This window comes from Dermacentor andersoni, chromosome 11 (assembly GCF_023375885.2).
Source record: "Dermacentor andersoni chromosome 11, qqDerAnde1_hic_scaffold, whole genome shotgun sequence".
In the NCBI taxonomy this organism is placed as follows: domain Eukaryota; kingdom Metazoa; phylum Arthropoda; class Arachnida; order Ixodida; family Ixodidae; genus Dermacentor; species Dermacentor andersoni.
In genome coordinates this window covers 68,484,008-68,503,917 of record NC_092824.1, presented here as the reverse complement: position 1 = coordinate 68,503,917, position 19,910 = coordinate 68,484,008, and the positions used below count along the sequence as shown (strand labels likewise).

Below are 19,910 nucleotides of genomic sequence, written 5' to 3'. Positions count from 1 at the left end.
TCAGTAGGGGAGCACATCGGAAGGCGATAAGTCTTAGGCCTCCCGACACCCGCTTGCCGGCATTCGCCAGCGCAGTCTCTGCTTCTGCAGCGTGATATTGGCACCAACTTTGGGGCCCCTGTGGGCAAAGGTCATGATGGGGGCACTTCATCGGTAGATGTTATGTGATATGTTGCCATCACAGCCTTTTGCATGTCTTGAACATTGTCGTTACACAGAGCCATGCCATAGTAATTTGTCAGTTTCTTTATTAAATCTTGAGTGAGGCCACCTTTCCCTCCAAGAGGTTGCCCTTTCTTGCCTTTTGTGATCAGAGCACGCAGAGCCGTCCCCATTCATTTCTTGGCATGATTAATGCAGTCCTCCTTTGTAAATGAAATAAATCCATAAGTCTTGTCCTGACAGAGTGCTACAAAGGTTCTACTGTCACCATCACAAAAATGTTTGTATATCGCAAACCATGTTTGCTAAGAGACCTCCTGAATAGAGTCAATGCTGCTGCAACTTACATTCTGCCAGAGTTGACATCTGTATTTTTTTGGCAGACGTGTGATGCTTTCCAATCATCATAGCCTTCATCCCCTTTTTTGGGGCCAATCGTACAACCATGGCATCAGTTTGATAGGACCACACAGTCGAGCACCAGTCCCGTGAAAAATTCTATTAGAGTGCCAACACCTATGTGGGATGTATGGCCACGTGTTAACCATGTCCCATCATAAACCACTGTTATGTTGCTATTAAAGGTAGGGTCCATCTCCCTGTAAACATTGCGCACTGCCACCACAGCATCAGAAAAAATATTGGCAGCAGCTGTCTCACTGGCAGGTCTGAACTCAGCCTTGAGATGTTTCTGAAATGTTTTATGATGCAACCCTCTATGGAAGACATTCATTATTGACCAGAAATCGGTCAAAGCTGTTGCCCCTTTGCCAATACTTTTAACAGCCTGTACAGCTCTCACATTCACATAAAAAATTTTGCGACCTTCTTTTCGCAGCGATGACGTCACTTGTGACAGCCCCGCAAAACACACACGTCAGTATCATTTGCGGTGCTAATCCATGTCTTGTTCCCAGCTGAACTGAAAGTCCTGGTTGGGAGCACTGCAGGCACTTAGATTTGCCGAGAAGCGCTTTCAGAGCAGGTATTTGAATGATGAGAAACTCCTCCGCTTGTTCCGTACCAGCAAGCACCTCGCCTTCACCCGTCAGTTCCATTTTCAGCGCGGTCGCTGACACTTAACTTAGTTTTGCTTGCACTTTCGCGGCGACCTCCCAGGATGCTTCGGCCGATACAAAACACAGCTCCAGGTTCGCCTGAATGGTGCCACCCGTACTTGTAGACGGCGTAGCAACATCGTACAAAGTGCCGAGACGATAACTGGACACATCCGAGGCGCGATCGCTGGATGCATCCGACGATGTGGAACGCTGCACACCAAGCTCAACGGTGCCACTGCTGCTCGCACGAGATGTTTTGCCCACGTAAGAAGTGCCAGAGAGCGACTCCTCACCATCGTCGACACAAGTAGGCATTCCGCCTGCGTGTGAAGTGCTCGGTGGCGGCTCCTGAACAGCATCATCGACACGCATACGCAACCTGCCCGTATGTGGAGTCCTCGGCTGCGCGTCTGTGACTTCTGCGCTATGCTGCACAGTACTGCCTCCAGTACCTTGAAGCAGTCTTTTTCACCGTCAGTGATTTTCGCTTACAAGTCCTGTAAGCATGAGCCATCTTGCACTTCAGCGGTCACCAACCCATGGTCACCAGTAAACTTCCGAAACTATGCCCCGCAAGCACTGATGAATGCGTTGAACTGATATGTCCAGAGTAGCGTATCCCAACACAAACCAGCTTCCGAAACTATGCTCCCCACGTACTGACGGTGAGCCGATATGTCCAGAGGCGCATATCACAAGTCAGCTACGTTACGCAAGTACTGATGAATGCGTCGAGTTCATATGCCCAGAGTAGCGTATCACAACACAAACCAGCTTCCAAAACTATGTTCCCCACGCACTGACGGCGAGCCGATATGTCCAGAGGCGCATATCACAAGTCAGCTACGTTATGCAAGTACTGATGAATGCGTCGAGTTCATATGCCCAGAGTAGTGTATCACAACACCAAACCAGCTTCCAAAACTATGCTCCCCACATACTGACGGCGAGCCGATATGTCCAGAGGCGCATATCACAAGTCAGCTACGTTACTCAAGTGCTGATGAATGCGTCGAGTTCATATGGCCAGAGTAGCGTATCACAACACAAACCAGCTTCCAAAACTACGCTCCTCACGTACTGACGGCGAGCCGATATGTCCAGAGGCGCATATCACAAGTCAGCTACGTTACGCAAATACTGATGAATGCGTCGAGTTCATATGCCCAGAGTAGCGTATCACAACACAAACCAGCTTCTAAAGCTATGCTCCCCACGCACTGACGGCGAGCCGATATGTCCAGAGGCGCATATCACAAGTCAGCTACGTTACGCAAGTACGGATGAATGCGTCGAGTTCATATGCCCAGAGCAGCGTATCACAACACAAACCAGCTTCCAAAACTATGCTCCCCACGTACTGACGGCGAGCCGATATGTCCAGAGGCGCATATCACAAGTCAGCTACGTTACGCAAGTACTGATGAATGCGTCGAGTTCGTATGCCCAGAGTAGCATATCACAACACAAACCAGCTTCCAAAACTATGCTCGCCACATACTGACGACGAGCCGATATACCCAGAGGCACATATCACAAGTCAGCTACGTTATGCAAGTACTGATGAATGCGCCGAGTTCATATGCCCAGAGTAGCATATCACAACACCCCCCAAACCAGCTTCCAAAACTATGCTCCCCACATACTGACGACGAGCCAATATGTCCAGAGGCGCATATCACGAGTCAGCTACGTTACGCAAGTACTGATGAATGCGTCGAGTTCATATGCCCAGAGTAGCATATCACAACACAAACCAGCTTCCAAAACTATGCTCCCCATGTACTGACGAGCCGATATGTCCAGAGGCGCATATCACAAGTCAGCTACGTTATGCAAGTACTGATGAATGCGCCGAGCTCATATGCCCGGAGTAGGATATCACAACACAAACCAGCTTCCAAAACTATGCTCCCCATGTACTGACGAGCCGATATGTCCAGAGGCGCATATCAAAAGTCAGCTACGTTACGCAAGTACTGACGAATGCGCCGAGTTCATATGCCCAGAGTAGCGTATCACAACACAAACCAGCTTCCAAAACTATGCTCCCCATGTACTGACGAGCCGATATGTCCAGAGGCGCATATCACAAGTCAGCTAAGTTACACAAGTACTGATGAATGCGTCGAGTTCATATGGCCAGAGTAGCGTATATCAACACAAACCAGCTTCCAAAACTATGCTCCCCACATACTGACGACAAGCCGATATGTCCAGAGGCGCATATCACAAGTCAGCTACGTTACGCAAGTACTGATGAATGCGTCGAGTTCGTGAGCCCAGAGTAGCGCATCACAACACAAACCAGCTTCCAAAACTATGCTCCCCACATACTGACGACAAGCCGATATGTCCAGAGGCACATATCACAAGTCAGCTACGTTATGCAAGTACTGATGAATGCGCCGAGTTCATATGCCCAGAGTAGCATATCACAACACCCCCCAAACCAGCTTCCAAAACTATGCTCCCCACATACTGACGACGAGCCAATATGTCCAGAGGCGCATATCACGAGTCAGCTACGTTACGCAAGTACTGATGAATGCGTCGAGTTCATATGCCCAGAGTAGCGTATCACAACACAAACCAGCTTCCAAAACTGTGCTCCCCACGTACTGACGGCGAGCCGATAAATCCAGAGGCGCATATCACAAGTCAGCTACGTTACACAAGTACTGATGAATGCGTCGAGTTCGTATGGCCAGAGTAGTGTATATCAACACAAACCAGCTTCCAAAACTATGCTCCTCACGCACTGACGGCGAGCCGATATGTCCAGAGGCGCATATCACAAGTCAGCTACGTTACACAAGTACTGATTAATGCGTCGAGTTCATATGGCCAGAGTAGCGTATATCAAAACAAACCAGCTTCCAAAACTATGCTCCTCACACACTGATGGCGAGCCGATATGTCCAGAGGCGCATATCACAAGTCAGCGACGTTACGCAAGTACTGATGAATGCGTCGAGTTCATATGGCCAGAGTAGCGTATCACAACACAAACCAGCTTCCAAAACTACGCTCCTCACGTACTGACGGCGAGCCGATATGTCCAGAGGCGCATATCACAAGTCAGCTACGTTACGCAAGTACTGATGAATGCGTCGAGTTCATATGCCCAGAGTAGCGCATCACAACACAAACCAGCTTCCAAAACTATGCTCCCCACATACAGTGCAGTCCACTTATAACGATACCACATATAACGATATATCGGTTATAACGATGGGTCGACATGAGAGTGTCATTTTATGCATTAGGTCTATGGGGAAAAAAACCATTTATAACGATAGGTTATTCACCGCATATCGGATATAAAGATCAAAATTTTGCAGTCTGGACGGCGTTTTCCGTGCCAAATAATCGCAACGTTTGCGTTGCTTAGTTCCCTGAAACGAACGATGTCGAGACGAGGCGATGTTTACCTCCGTAAGTTCGTATCTGCCGCCATTACCGCGCAGCGCGTCTCGCCCCGCCCGCGCACGAGTAGGCGCAGCCAACGTTGGCGCAGCGCGCCACAAGATGGCACTAGCTGCTTCATGCGCGTCGGCCACAGTCGCTCCGAAAGAGAGAGAAAGAAAAAAAGAAGCGACAAGCAAAGCGGCGCGGTGGCGCCCGTCCCGCGTCTCTCTCGCGATAGCAGGCTGACGCCACCGAAGCAGCGTGCAACCAACGGTTCAACCCAGTTCGAAGATGGCGCCGACAAAGCGCAAAGCTGTGTCGCTTGACACGAAGATGGATATCTTGCAGGACTCTCGATGCGGCTTCAAGGTGAGCGCCCTCGTGAAGAAGTATGAGCTCGTCCAGTTAACGATATCAACCATCTTGAAAACCGGGAGCACCGCGATTGTGAAGGCAGGAGCTATCAGTGGCCATTCCGATCAGCGGAAAAGGGGTTAGAGACCCCTTGTACACCGATGTTGAAGAGGCGCTTTACCAGTGGTTCATCACCAATGGCTTAAAGAAGGCGGGCTTTCTGCGTAAGGACGAACTTCCCCAACCCGCTGAGACCGACCCGGTGGAAGTCGCTGACATAACCGAGCTCTGGGAGCTCGTTCCTACTGGTGACACAAGTGGTGTGTCGAAGGAGGAGTTTTTGACTGCAGACAGTGCTGCCTCGTTCTGCGATGAGGTCACCGACGAGGCGATCGCCGAAGATGTGCTGTCTCGACAGACGCAAAGTTGTGCGACGGTGGCGACGGCATCAGCGACAGTGACAACGAGATCGACAGTGGCTCCTTGACCTCGACCACGATGTCCACGCAAAGTGCACTGTCGTCGATCGACTCCTTATTTGATTTTATGCATGCTAAAGGATTGCCGCCAGTGTTCGCGCAGCAGCTGGAATCCATGCACACCGCGGTTGTGAAGCTGAAGCTGCCGCAAAAGCAAGTGCAGATTTCGGACTATTTCGGCGCGCCTAATCCTTGACACGGTCATTGGCGCTAGAAATAAAGTTTGTTTTTCACGGCCTACTGTATACATCATCTATTCTTTACAGCAAGTAGCGAATTCGAGTTCAGAGCTGCAAAGGTAAAGAGCGCAAACGCGTTTAAAAAAAATTTTTTTTTTTGATAACTGCAGTCCAGATATAGCGATCATCGGTTATAACGATCATATTTTTCGTCTTTATCGATATCGTTATAAGTGGACTGCACTGTACTGACGACGAGCCGATATGTCCAGAGGCACATATCACAAGTCAGCTACGTTATGCAAGTACTGATGAATGCGCCGAGTTCATATGCCCAGAGTAGCATATCACAACACCCCCCAAACCAGCTTCCAAAACTACGCTCCCCACATACTGACGACGAGCCAATATGTCCAGAGGCGCATATCACGAGTCAGCTACGTTACGCAAGTACTGATGAATGCGTCGAGTTCATATGCCCAGAGTAGCATATCACAACACAAACCAGCTTCCAAAACTATGCTCCCCATGTACTGACGAGCCGATATGTCCAGAGGCGCATATCACAAGTCAGCTATGTTATGCAAGTACTGATGAATGCGCCGAGTTCATATGCCCAGAGTAGGATATCACAACACAAACCAGCTTCCAAAACTATGCTCCCCATGTACTGACGAGCCGATATGTCCAGAGGCGCATATCACAAGTCAGCTATGTTATGCAAGTACAGTCGCCGACCGTTTATTCGGACCTCACGGGGACTGCGGAAATGTCCGAATAAACAGGTGTCCGAAAAAGCGGATTAAGAAAAAAAAAATGATATCCTTTATTTCCACGCACTTATTCGGGCTCGGCAGTAGGCTTGAAGAAATCGTGAGTGCGCCGTTGCACGCTGTTCCGTTTACGCGCAATCAGATAAGCCTGAATTTCGGAGAGGGTCGTACGGTCGCTATAGGCGGCTGAAAGCACAGTCACTACTTGTGCACGCTCCGCCTGCGACGGCAGCATAGCACATGGTGCGTCATCTTCCGACTCGGAGTCATCGTCCGGCGGTGCAGCAGAAACCTGACGAATGATCTCGCCGTCGTCGAGTTCTGCGCATGTCAGTACAGCAGTGTCAGCACCTTTGAAACTGTCAAATGAGACGGTGTCCGGAATCGCAATGCAACCACTGCGCAGGTTTCGGCAGAACATTTTCCGCGTCAGTAGGGAGCACATCGGAAGGCAACAAATCTTAGGCCTCCCGGCACCCGCTTGCCGGCATTCCCCAGCGCAGTCTGCGCGGGCACTGTCGGCGCCATTAGACACTTGACGCGATGTTTCCGTACGCCGCGTTGTATCACCGAAACCTCGACACAGCACACAAAGCAAACACCACCGTGCCGACAACAGTTGCACAAACGAAAAACGTAGCCTGCTCGCAGCGTCGCGCGCGAAAGAAACAAATCAGCTGCTGGATTGTCTTGACATGGCTTACTAAGCTGAAACCGGAACCGCTGTACGACCACGCTATCGAACCAGGCAGAAATGATGATGATGAGCGGGGATTTCCAGTAGCGCCACTTCGTGGTACAGCAAGGAGGCTCCGTTCAAAACAAAAATGGCGTTCAGCAAGTCGAACTAAGCGCCGGGCAGAGTCGGTGCATGATGCCCTCGATCGAGTTGGCTCAAGGAGCGTCCGAAAAATCAGACGAGAGGTCGCAAGGTGTCCGAACTTTCGGCAGTTGTTATACATTATGATCTATGGGGAGAATGGCGGTGCCGCGAAGCTGACCGAATAATCGGGCATGTCCGAATTTTTGGAGTCCGGAAAATCGGTCGGCGACTGTACTGATGAATGCGCCGAGTTCATATGCCCAGAGTAGGATATCACAACACAAACCAGCTTCCAAAACTATGTTCCCCACGTACTGACAGCGACGTACATGCGACAGCAGTTTTGCTCGCAAACGGCAAGATTTCCTGGCCGTAGAGAGGACAGGCCCGGGACCCTTTTGTGCGGCAGCCGTACGGCGAAGCGGCCAATCAGCAACCGAGTGGTCACTCTGGCACCGACGGCAGCCTCACCGCCTCTGATCGTTCGGCACCGCTAATATCGTCGCTAGGCCTTTTCCGGTTCACTTCAAAGCTAAAGCTTACAGCGTTTCGAAATGAATCACCGACTCTCACAAGCCGCAATATTTTCTTACTGTTGTTGTCGCTCTTCGCAATAATTATAATAATCTCGACATCCACTTCGAATCGCCAGTTGTTTACCTCTGCTGGCAGAGCACGCGTATGCGTAAACAGATAATGCAGCATAGTTTTACGTCACTATTTTTGTGACCCACGTGATCAAGCCGTGTTGCGATTCCTCTCCTATGACGTCATAGCATCACCAGGAGCCCATAAACGAAACCAAAATCGTTCGGTATAATATTGCTATTAATAAATTATGTATCGTGTATATATGAATCCCGCGGTGTGTATCGTCCTTCCTGAAGCAGTACGTAACGCTTGAATTGAAGAACGCATGAACGAAAATTTTCATGTCTCCACCCCTTTAAGTGGGGGACGTGGCTTTGAAAATCAACTTCCTTATTTCTTCATGGATTTTGATGAAAATTGGCACAAATGTTTAGAATGCCTCCCTGATGCTTCCATAAAAGTTTCAGAGTGATATCTTGAGAACATTTTATTCAATTAAATTGAGCAGAATTTTTCTCCGCATAACTTTCTGGAGAGCCTGCGGAACTTAAAGAAACATGATAGAAGGCTTGTTAAGTATTGACTGCATAGCTAAATGTGCGCTGAAGGTCGTGACATTCTTGCATATTTTTTTTTGCAACACACATTTTTTGGAGTGCCATATATTATGTTACCTTCGCATCAAGCACACTTTCGGGGTAGACAAATAGCCATATCGTAAACTTACAAAGGGTCAAGATAAGAAAGCGAGAATGTCACGAGCTGCACTGTAGCCCAAGAAACGTGACAAAGAAACGGTCAGAATACATTAAACGGTAACAAAGAAATCAGCTCCCCCAGAAGCTGAGCAGGAAGGCAGAAAAAGTGTTGAGAAAACGGCTCTCAATGTTGCACCTTTTCCTCAGTTCTCTAAAGGGCGCCAAATTTGTAGTCTTTGGGGTGTTTTGCGATGTGGGGCTTCCTGTACATGTGGCCTCTGGTCTGGTGCGCTCTCCCCCCCTTCTTTTTATACGGCATTCTTTGCTGCTGCTGCTCTACAAAGAGTGTGGTGCCTAAGTTTCAAACCAAGTGACATGCAGAAGTCTGTGTGGGCATGAATATAGATCCATTGTGCATTCAGGCAGCCTGTACCTGCAGGCTGCCCGATTGATAGCAATCTCCAGTACAATCAGCGAGGCATTCTTTCTTTCTTTTGGTAGAATGGACCATGTTAGTGAATGAAGGCACTGAGTGTCAGCAGCCTCCCAAGTCATCTTTACTTGACAATGGCTGTGGAACTTGGGATCAGAGAGCCAGTGATAGATATGCAGCTGCTAGGTGCTTTCCAGAATTGTACTTTTGTATGATGCCTCAATCACTTTTACAGCCAGGTGTCTGTGCCAGCCCAAAGGGCCTAGTGTACAGAGCTCATGATGAGGTTCTCTTTATGAAGGAGTGGTATGATAGATATTGCTACGAGCCATCGTGACAATATGATAATAGAGTGAACACGCAATATGCTTAGTTGCGGGTCCGAGGTGCCGATGTGCGAAATGCCTAGCTGCAGATACAAGGAGCCGATGCACGATGTGCTCAGTCGCAAAGTTCGAGGTGCCGATGCGCGTAATGCCTAGTCGCGGGCTCGTGGAGTCGACGTTCGATGTACTTAGTCGAGCAGTCAGAGGCGCCGATGCACAATATGCTTAGGTGAGGGTCTGAGAAGTCCACGCGCGATGTGCATGATCGCCGAGTCGGCGACTCCCTATGCGCGGAATACATAGCCGCGAGTCCGAAGATTGCGTGCGTGATGTGCTTCGTCACGAATTCCGAAACACCGAGTGCTCAAAGGCTTAGCCGCATGTCCGAGGATTCCGCGCATGAATCTTCGTCGCGAAGTTGACGTTGCCGATGCTCTGAATGCTTAGCTGAGAGCCTGAAAGTCCACAAGCATAGGGATCGGCCACGCTACTGCGATGTCCGCGTAGCGTCCGTTTTGACACGTCGAGATTACGGCGAGTGGAGACGTCCATACTCGTGAGTTGCAAAGAGCCGAGCAGGCGCGGCCAATCGCAGACTCTGGCACAACTTCAATCATTTGCTTTTTGTGCACTTGTTTCTGTATGGAGGAGATCGTTGAAGCAACAAATTTGAAGACGGAGAAATGTGCTTTCCAATGAGACCAAGATGGCGGCGCTCGGTCATGCCGTTCCGGAGATATTGTGGCTTGGAAAACGCTGTTTTTTCTTGATTTAGGCGAGATTTTTCACCACCTTGGCTCATAAAAAAAATTTTTAGAGCACTTCTAAGTGGTTTACAGTGATGATATTTGGGTATCAGATAGAAAAGGGGTTATAGAAACTGAAAATGTGATTCTCAAAAAATCAATTTTTTGGCAATTTTTCACGATGTAAAACCCGCGTCCCCTCTTAATATTAACCTTTAGTGTCCCTTTAACGCCGAATTCCTCAGACAAACGCAAGCTCTCGAAAATTTCCATGACCGTCTCAGCAAAACAGCACCAAACTACCTTGCACCGTGCTTCATGTGTAGTAGCAGCAGTCGGTCCAGACGAACACCATTGTTGACGTCACGTGGTGCCCGACCAATCACAGGCGCAAACGAGGCGCGCCAGCTGCCTTGAGTCTGCTGCTGCATTTTTCGTCGAAATAAAATCTGTTTGCGCTTTCTTTCGCTCAATTTCGATGCGATATTCGGATTCAGAGGGTTGAAAACCATGACGTACTGCTCTTCACTCATTTTTTCAGGAAAAGCTTTCAGCTTCCGCGCATGGTAGCCTAAGCTGCTTATGTGCCATTAACCTCAACTTTCAGCTTCCCTTTAATGGCAAGGTCACCGTCCATGACTTCATCAAGAGAGGCCGCGGTTTCGTCCCAGTGGTTGCAACAAACAGTGGTTTCATTTCGACTCATGAGAGCCCCGGCTAACATCGCGATCTGTTGGCGGCAGCCGATCTGTTGGCAACTAGCTCGCTGGAGAAAAAATAATCGCGGTGTGCACGCGATTGTGAGAAGCGTCTCAGATGAAGGCGCGTACCTTGGCCATGTGGCGAAGGAAGTCGCGAGGCCTTTGCTGCTGCATGAGCCAATCAGTCTCAAGATGATGAAAATTGCAGTTTTCGCATTGCTTTTGTGCAAAATAGAGACAAGATTTGCTCATTTATTCAATAAATAATATCGTGTTGACATAGTAAGCACTAGTTTATTGTTTTCTTGATACCCTTAATAATTCAACATTTGGTTAATTGGGAAATTTTTTTCACTCCTGTGAAGTCCGCATTAATAAGGTTTTACTGTATTTCTATTTTTGATGGCGGAGGTTCTTCCACATGAGTATCTTTTCATGATAAAACAGTAACCGCTTCTGGAACTCAATATTCCAAGAATCATACTAAGCCCTGTGGATTCATAGATCATCACTGTCATCAATCCTGCGACACTTTGTTTTGCCGTCTAGCATGACGCCACTGAAGTGACACTCACTGAGATGAAGTGCGCTCTCTCAAAATGTCCCTGAATTTACTCATCTGACTCAGGCATAAGAGCCAAAACATGGCCAAAAAGGCTTTGGTTCCTGGCATCTAAATGCCCAAGACAAGTAGCTAATTCCTTGCTTTACGCCTTCGCTTCCGCCCGCTTGGCACTCCGTTGCGCCTGGTGTTCTATGTTTGAGAAATATCGCTCCAAGATCTGCTACAGACATAACATTTGCAAAATGTTTGATTCATTTTGCCCCCAAAAGGCCTCCACATCAAATGCGGTAAAAAACTAGAAAGTGAGCATAGCAAAAATTTTCAAAAAAGGAGGAACGCAGAGTGCACTTTTGCGTGTTTCTGCACGCGGAAGAGCTCTTGGGCTTTCAAAGCTTGGTCCTCAAAAACTAGGCACAGCGTCGAATGTTCTGCTTTACAGTTTACAGTGTTATGTGCTTAAAGGAAACGAGCAAACGAGCCCACTTCGAAGCCTGTACGCTTTTTTTTAAGCCTGGTGCTCTGGTTGCAACGGCTGCAACAACAGAGCGGAGTCCGACCAGCAGGAACCTTTTCATTGTTTTAAAAGCAACTCCGGCTGAAAGTGCAGACAAATACGTTCGTCTAGCGTGTGTGAAACTCGAAACAAGTAGAAAGTAGCCCGCAATGTGCTGCCATCTATGAAAAATAGCCCGAAACAGCTGTCTGTTGAGCGGCCGGTGAATTGCTGGCTGTGGAAGCCAATGGGTAAAAAAAAAAAAAAGAAAAGAAAAAAAGAAAAAAAAAACATTGAAGAAAGGTGGCGCCACCCGCAAGACTCCGCTTGTGCGTCTGAATGTGAAAAGCGCGGCGCCGGGACGCTCACCTGTCCTGGCGCATGCCGGTGCCACTGTTGGTGACCTCTGGGCGCTCATCACCCACGCACCAGTTGATGGAATAGGGCTTGGTCTTCTCGGTGTCGCGGGGTGGGTTGTGGCCGCTCACGCAGCCCAGTGTCGGGTGGTGCAGGGTGTAGCGTGTCGGCAACAGGCTATCCAGCCCGGGCTCTCCTTCCAGACGGCAACACACCGCCCGAGACAGGTGCCCGTGGTGATACAGATTACCTGCGCACACGTGCCCCGGAGATGTCAAGCACCCCTTGGGTCTACAAACACTTCACATTGGGAGCAAAGACGGAAAGATTTCTGTACTAAAGTGACTCTGCCACTCCCTTGACCGAGACTACAAATTCAACATCATCATCAGCTTAATTATTATCAGTTTCTAATCGATAATTAAGGTTCGTTGTGGACCGCCCGAAAGCACGAATTACCAGAAGTCTAAAATGCCAGATTGGTCAGAAAATAAGTGACTTAATTCGATAAGTGGCTAAAAAAAAAAAAGGTGTGCTGTATTTTTGGACTGTCACTACTGGGGTAATCCTCAACTTTACGTGTCTCACGCAAGACACGTCAACATCTACGAGCAATGGCGTTCACACAGTGCCAAGCATGCCAGCATTGAATAATGAATGTTCTAATAGCTTGATTCGTGAATCGAAAAGCCAGGGTTTGATTATTCGAATATTCTACATATATTCAATGTATTCAATTCATACTATTCAATTCGGTGATATCCTGTGTATTTACACACCCCCAGTTATCGTCCCTATTTGCAGTATCACAAAGTCCACAAATTATCATCATCATCATCATCATCCTATTTTATGTCCACTGCACGACGAAGGCCTCTCCCTGCAATCTCCAATCAGTCCTGTCTTGTGCCAACCGATTCCAAGCGCCCGCGAATTTCCTAATTTCATCGCTCCACCAAATTATCAGCACCTAATTTTTCCATATGTGTATGAAACAAAATTAAAATTAAATTTGAGAGTTCTGTAAGTCAAACCACAATATGACCATTAGGCGCGCCGTAGTGGGGGACTCTGGATTAACTTTGTCCACCAGGGGTTCTTAAACATGAACATAAATAGCGCTTCTGCATTCTGCCCCCGTTTGAATATGGCTGCCATGGCTGGAATCGAACCCGCGACTTCAAGCTTGGCAGCGCAACACCATAGCCACTTAGCTACGACAGCAGGTTATTGTTAATAAACTTCTAATAATTGCTGTCTAAGGTGTCAATCAGAGTGCATATGCAGGGGTGTTCAGCACTACAACTACTCACCCAGGGTGATGGAGCTCAGATAGACAGGCTGCAGAAAGTGGCTGAGCAGAGCCCCTTGCAGACCGAGAACGTTCCAGCGAGCAATCTTATCGCTGCAGGACATGGTACGCAGTCGTTCACCTTGCAGGATGGCATCCCAGGTCTGGTAGTCTGTAGTCAGGTCCACGGGGACCGTGCCTTCGCCTAGAAGAAGCAGAGAATGCAGCCACGGACGGTTGTCACCACGGTGAAACAACGGCGCATTCCATCCTCTGTTTTCTAAGCTATGCATGACTGCAGTTAAAATGGACACTTGCCAAAGAGAGAGAAAACTAGAGAGATGACTTGACGTCCTGGATTCCCTATGAGTACCTTGTTGTACACTTGTCTGTAGGTGCCGTGAAACATCATCTAGTGAAAACCAGGAGGCAGCACTGTTTGTGGATGGACGAGCAAGTTTCACATCCCTATCCTCTCCTGGTTTGTTACTCGCTTTTTGAGAGCATGTACCTCATATATATTTTTTTCTCAATGTGAATAAAACTGTTGTTAATTGGTACATCATTCTGTGTATGTGATCGTAATTTTTCATTTGTGTCTTGTTAGGAGTTGAACAGCACGACTTCGTATTCATGATAAAGAACCATTAAGCCTAAGCACAAGCTTTCATTTCAGAAGCCCTTTACTTTCTTCCTCTCTGGTCAGTATGGCCTGTCATTTCATTTTTCTGTACCCCCTTGCCGTACGGGTTTTCATTCCTCCAAGCTCAGAAAAGGAGTTCCGTCAACGAAATGTGGGAAGAAGGAGCTGCTCTGGTTGAACAGTAAAGAATGAACAAAACTGGAGTTGCATGCTGCATGCAATAATAGACTGGCAGCTGCGAGACAAAGAAGACTGCTCACACACAGTACGAAAAACATCCAGGTACAATAATAGGATGGGGACTTTGACAACAGTTTTGGAGAAGAATTTATCCTGACCCAGATATGCTTTGCTTTTTGTTTTTGTTTCCAAATGATAGAAATGTTTCCAACCTTTGTTTTTCCCAATGAGAGAAAGTTGTATTTCTGTACGAAATAATGAGGTGCGCAGTACTGTAAAGGACTTTTCTTTCTTTATGTCACGGAAAATGGGTGTGCGTTACAATTGAGGGCATGTTAGAATGGAGTAAATACGGTAGTTCTATGCATTTGGCTTAACACATTGTCATGAGATGCCTCTGCAAGCAATGCGGTTCACGCGTAAGTCTTCTGGTACAGTCAACTACCGTTAATTCAACCCTGATGGGACTGACATCAGCTTCGCCAAACTACAGCTGTGTTATGCAGTAAAGCATAACGACGCCACTAATGTAGTTGTGGCTTCGTATTCCGGTTGTACTGTGCCCACTATTCTCGGCAGAATCTTCCGACGGGGAGTGGGGTGCCATAGGGATCAGGCGCTTGGCATGTTGACTGGTCAAGTTTGAATTATCCGGCAAAGGCCAATTTTAGTATCGGATCACGAAAGTTGGGGCCCACAGGAACACACGGGCGCTGGCCGTGACCTTCGATGGCAATCGAATTAAGTGAAAAATCAAGTTAACCGGAGTCGAATTAACAGAAGTCTGCTGTACTATGGTGTATCTCTATGCTACTAGGACTCTACGATAACATTCTCCGTTGAGCCGTAATGTTGGCTATACAAATGCCACAGATGACTCAGGCTTGTCTGAACATTCCGAACGATTTTAGCCACTGCAGCCACCCTTGCAGTGGACAAAGGGTAAATGTAAGCAAGAGCTTTGCGTGAACACACACACATTTTTATGTGTGTGAGTGAGAGAAGGTTTAGAGGTATCTTGAGACATACCTGCGTGTGCCTGCATCTGGGCTTCATGCCAGATCTGTATCACTACTTGTTGCTGGCCTAGTGTTGCTCCCCTATGCTTATTACGGCACAACAGGATGCAAAAACGTGTAAAGAAACGGTCGGACATGAAAGAGTGCCCAGTCCAATCGTTTTTCGGTCCAGCTATTTCCTGTCCGGTCACTTCTTTACATGTTCTCACGTCTTTTCCAACTGCAGGAAGATGCCGATGTCCCATGGCTTCGAAATGCCCGACTCTATTTTTCACTCGATTGTACCGCCATCCCCACACACACTTCTGTATAGAGTGCTACGCTGCAGAGAACACAGTAACATTAAACAGGGCAGGGGTAGGAGTACTGTATGGCCCGCACACCCTCATGCCTTCCCTTGTTTGCGAAAACTGTCCCTCAAACCGGCCGGCAAATCATGTCTTTGCACTGTGGCACACCGGTTCAGTGCCCTACGGCCCCCTACATATGATCTACTGTACGTGTACAGTTGGCTCTCACCTGCTTCCAGCTTTGTTCGCAGGAGCCCCTGGCAGCTCTTGGTGAAGAGTGGGTGATGCTGTTCGCTGTTCTGATCCTGTGTCTTGTTCTTGTCGTCTGGCTTCGTCGTGCTGTGTGGGTAAGAAGAAAAAAAGGGCCGCGTAAAGCCGAGGCCCACCTCTCAAGCACACAAATTCAGCAAATGTCTCGCAATATAAACATGCGTCTTTCTAGATCACCCGGCTTATGGAGGTTTCCCTCGACTACTTCAGCTAAATTTCTGTGGTTTTTGTTGAACTGTGACAACGCCAAAGTTCAGGGTTACCATGAGAGGAAAAAATCGAGAAGCACAGACTATGCAAACCTAATAAGTGCCTTCATAATCATGTGTTCCTACGGAGCACAAATTTCAAAGCCCTTTGACCAATTTTCTTGCGTTTTCTAGGTAGCCGAACCAAGGAAAAACAACTGCACAACAAGCTGCCTTAGTGTCAATGGAAATTCCACGCTTCGTGCAGCAGATTTTCACAATGTCACTGTCATAACATGATATCATAATGATCAGTGCTGCTCAGCTCAGAGACCTGTGCCAGACCTCACGAGAACACTTTACTAGCACAGAAAGGTGCCCCCAATTTGCCCAACAATATTCACCACAATCTCTTCCATAAATTACATATTTTCTCTATTATTGCGCGCTCTTTTTGCACATACAGTAGAAACTAGTTGATTAGTTCCCGTTATGTACATTTTCCTGATGGCAACGTTCCCAATTGAGAACACAAAAAATGACCCAATAGAGTTAAGCTGAATTTGTACCGGTTCATACATTTCTGAGAAAAAAACGGTTTTTCAGCACCAACGTTCAGTACGTCTCCAAACTGCGATCATATGATATGTTTTTCGGCCGCTGGATGCCATGTAACAGAAAATGCCAGAAATGCGCTATCGCGAACTGTATATAGCTGGCGTGCCCTGTTTCTCATTTCAGTACCAGCAAATCTTCTCCAGGGTCGTTGCACGTGGCATTCACAGTGCCAATCATATTGCAATAAGCATCTTCGCCAATCTGTTTCACAGCGTGTGGTGCCGTTGAAAGCTAGCGCACAGTTTTAATAGGTGATAACCAAAACATGCCGCCGTTCCCTGCTGCAGACTGCAATCGCATACAATTTGCGGCCGCCAGATCCCATGTGAACAAGAAAAGGCACGAGGTACTAGCAAACGAGAACAGTACATAGCCACCCATTTTACGCGAAAATGATGGTGAGCACAGTTTCTTATTCTGGTACCAGCAAATCTCCGCCGGAGCCATCGCATGCCGCATTCAGAGCTATCTCTGCCAAACATATTGCAATAAGCCTCTTCACCTATCTGTTTTACAGCGCGTCGTGCGGCGTGCTATTGGTAGCATACTATTGGCAGCCAAACGCGCCGCCATTCCCTGCTGCAGGTGGCCCGATGTGGGCATCACGTTTCGCTTCAGCGGCATCCGGCATCTAAAATCAGTCACAATAAATAATGCCCCCTTCTGCCAATCTCGAAGGCCGTGCTTAGGTGTACTGCGGGTTCTAGAAGCTTCTGCAAGTTTGTCAGCATTGCACAACATCTAGGACTGATATGTGACAATCGGTTCATTCAGATGCAATAAATTTTATTTTATCACATAAGAACAAATGACTATTTCACTCTCTCACCATAAAAATCTGCCGAGGGAACAATCACAGGCACCGCATTTTGCATCTCGTGAAGTACGAAAATTGTAGCGCCCATTACAACTAATGGCATTGCAATGTCCATTTATGGCCATGAAAAATCAGGTGCACATTAAAATCGAGGGTGAACTAGAGCTGGGTATTTATTTAATTAGTAAATATGGCATAAATTTAGTGTGTACAGTGTTCCAGAACAGGTGATAAGACCAATCCCAAACAGATCAAAATTGCCAAGCTCAATTCTGCTAAGGCCCTTCAAGCTTTAGCACACCATAACGAGAAAGCTGTCAAGGCGAGGCAGAAGAGAGAGAGAGAGGTGGGAGAGGAACGCACTGGGCAAAAAGGGCCCCGTCGCCGCAGGGCGCGGTGGAAATGTACAAGTGGAAAGAGACATCCGGCTTGATCCGGATCCGCTGACCGTCCTCCGTGGGCTCTAGGATGGCATGCTCCTTCCCCGGCCCGTAGTTCTTGAGCTGCTGGTATAGAAACCTGCAACAACGCGACCACGGAAGACAGCACACACACACTATCAATACACGGCTTGGAGGATGGATAAATAGAGAGAAAAAAATTGCAATTGCTTTCTGAATAAAGATACAATTACACCCTCCTGATAAGTAGTGCCAGAGAGAAGAGTGTAGTAGCCAAGAAAACTTAGTAGCATGCAGAAATGCTGAACATGCTGTTAGTGTCATGCAGACTCTGCGTCGAATATACTTTAACTGGAAAAAGTGTGTTGAAGCTACAGATTATGCCTTAATTCATGTCATTGATGATACCATCGATGACAACATCATAAGAACCCTCAGGTAAATGGTGACAGAAGCTCACTTAACCCCACAATGGTGAACGTACCATTAATGCTACGTAGTGCTTGATACCTCAAATATTATGATTTAAGCGCTGTAACTTAATGCAAAGCGGACAACTGCATGCATGATACACGGAGTGAAGTTTCATTTATGAATAGTTCGGAAACCAATCAGTACTAAGCAATTACTACAATATTTTATATTTAACACAAATAATAGTATTTCATTGTTTTTTGGTATGAATGTGCTATCCATAGACAAAAATAAATATAAACAATTTCTAATTTTCCGTGATGTGGAATGGTGTCCGGGCTCTGCGGGGTTAAAATGGCACCAGCACCAATGATACAGTCTTGCGTCCTTTCCGGTGTAAGCAAGCCTTGCTCCCCTCACAGCACAAGTGACCCGTTTGCCATTCTAGGAGTCTAAGCTACAACGTCTACATTAACTTGCATTTACGTTTGACGTCATTTTATAGGCACTCGCGAGTGCTAACGTCGGCTCACCTGAGGAAGCTCCTCCTTGTTATTACTTCTGCGTGTGAATCGTTCACCACGGTTCCATCCTGGCTTAGCTGTTCGCCAGTAATGCATCGGCTCCCTGCATCGTTCACAGGGGGCAGGAAAGCAAAGGGCAAGCAAAAGGTGCACGAGATTGAGGTAAACGTGAAACTTGAGGACAACTTTGACATAATAGTTCTGTGAAAACCCGCAAAGTGGAGAGAAGTAATTCTTAAAGGGAACATCAGACATCCACCAGTTCGTAGCAATTGCTACAAGGAAACTCATAAGGGTTGCTTGGAAAGAAAACCTTGCAGTTGAAGAAACATTCGTCCTGGTCCGGGACTCGAACCCGGGGCCCCCGCCTTTCCGGGGTAGCCACTCTACCATCTGAGCTAACCAGGCGGCTAGCAGATGGCAGGGCAAAGTCGAATTTGTCAACAACTCGGAGCAAAGGCAAGCGTTTGAGTTTCTATCCTTACTTTAAACCTGCGAAAATTGGGTGCGTGTTCGATCCAAGCAAACATGGTAATACAGTAAGACATCAATCTAACGAACTTCGACATAACGAGCTTCTTGATATAACGAAGTACTTAACTTTTCATACTCCTGTCCACAGAAAACTATGTCATTCTGAACCTCAATATAACGAAGTCTGTGGTCAGGATGGCGCGCTAGCATGGCTGTGCGTAGCCGTCACCGCAGCCAGTGCACCTTGTTTTAAAGGTAAATCTAACGCATGTGCTAACAGTAGCCAAGCTGAGAGGGCGTGACATCGTGCGCTGTTTTCCCGCACGTTTAGTGCTGGAGGTTGCGTAATCTTGAATTTCGGAGACCCAGTGAAGCGAGAGGAAGACAAAGCATTTGCTCCCCGCTGCCAGCGCTTTTCATGATAGCGTCGTTCCACTTTGGGAGACAGTGTCAGCCACAGGGGCAGAGTTGATGCGAAAGTGTGGCTGGCTTCACTTCGTACGGCTGATTTGAAGATATCGCCGACACAGCACAACACTGTACCTTTTTTCGCCAACTCTCAAATTCAACAAAATAATTTTTTTTTTCCGAGCTTGCTTGCTTTTTTTGAGTGCCCGATAATCCGGAAA

At 47.5% G+C, this 19,910-nt stretch overlaps 1 protein-coding gene across 1 annotated transcript in view; it reads right to left on the bottom strand.

Annotated features, from left to right (window-relative positions):
* LOC126517605 (uncharacterized) overlaps positions 1-19,910 on the bottom strand; it is a 66,408-nt gene that overhangs the window by 11,696 nt on the left and 34,802 nt on the right. The window contains exons 6-10 of the mRNA XM_050167374.3: positions 18,817-18,910; positions 17,832-17,987; positions 15,805-15,914; positions 13,466-13,648; positions 12,165-12,402 (exon numbers count right to left, since the gene is read on the bottom strand). Coding sequence (XP_050023331.1) covers positions 12,165-12,402; positions 13,466-13,648; positions 15,805-15,914; positions 17,832-17,987; positions 18,817-18,910 — 781 coding nt within the window. The remainder of the gene's footprint in view (positions 1-12,164; positions 12,403-13,465; positions 13,649-15,804; positions 15,915-17,831; positions 17,988-18,816; positions 18,911-19,910) is intronic.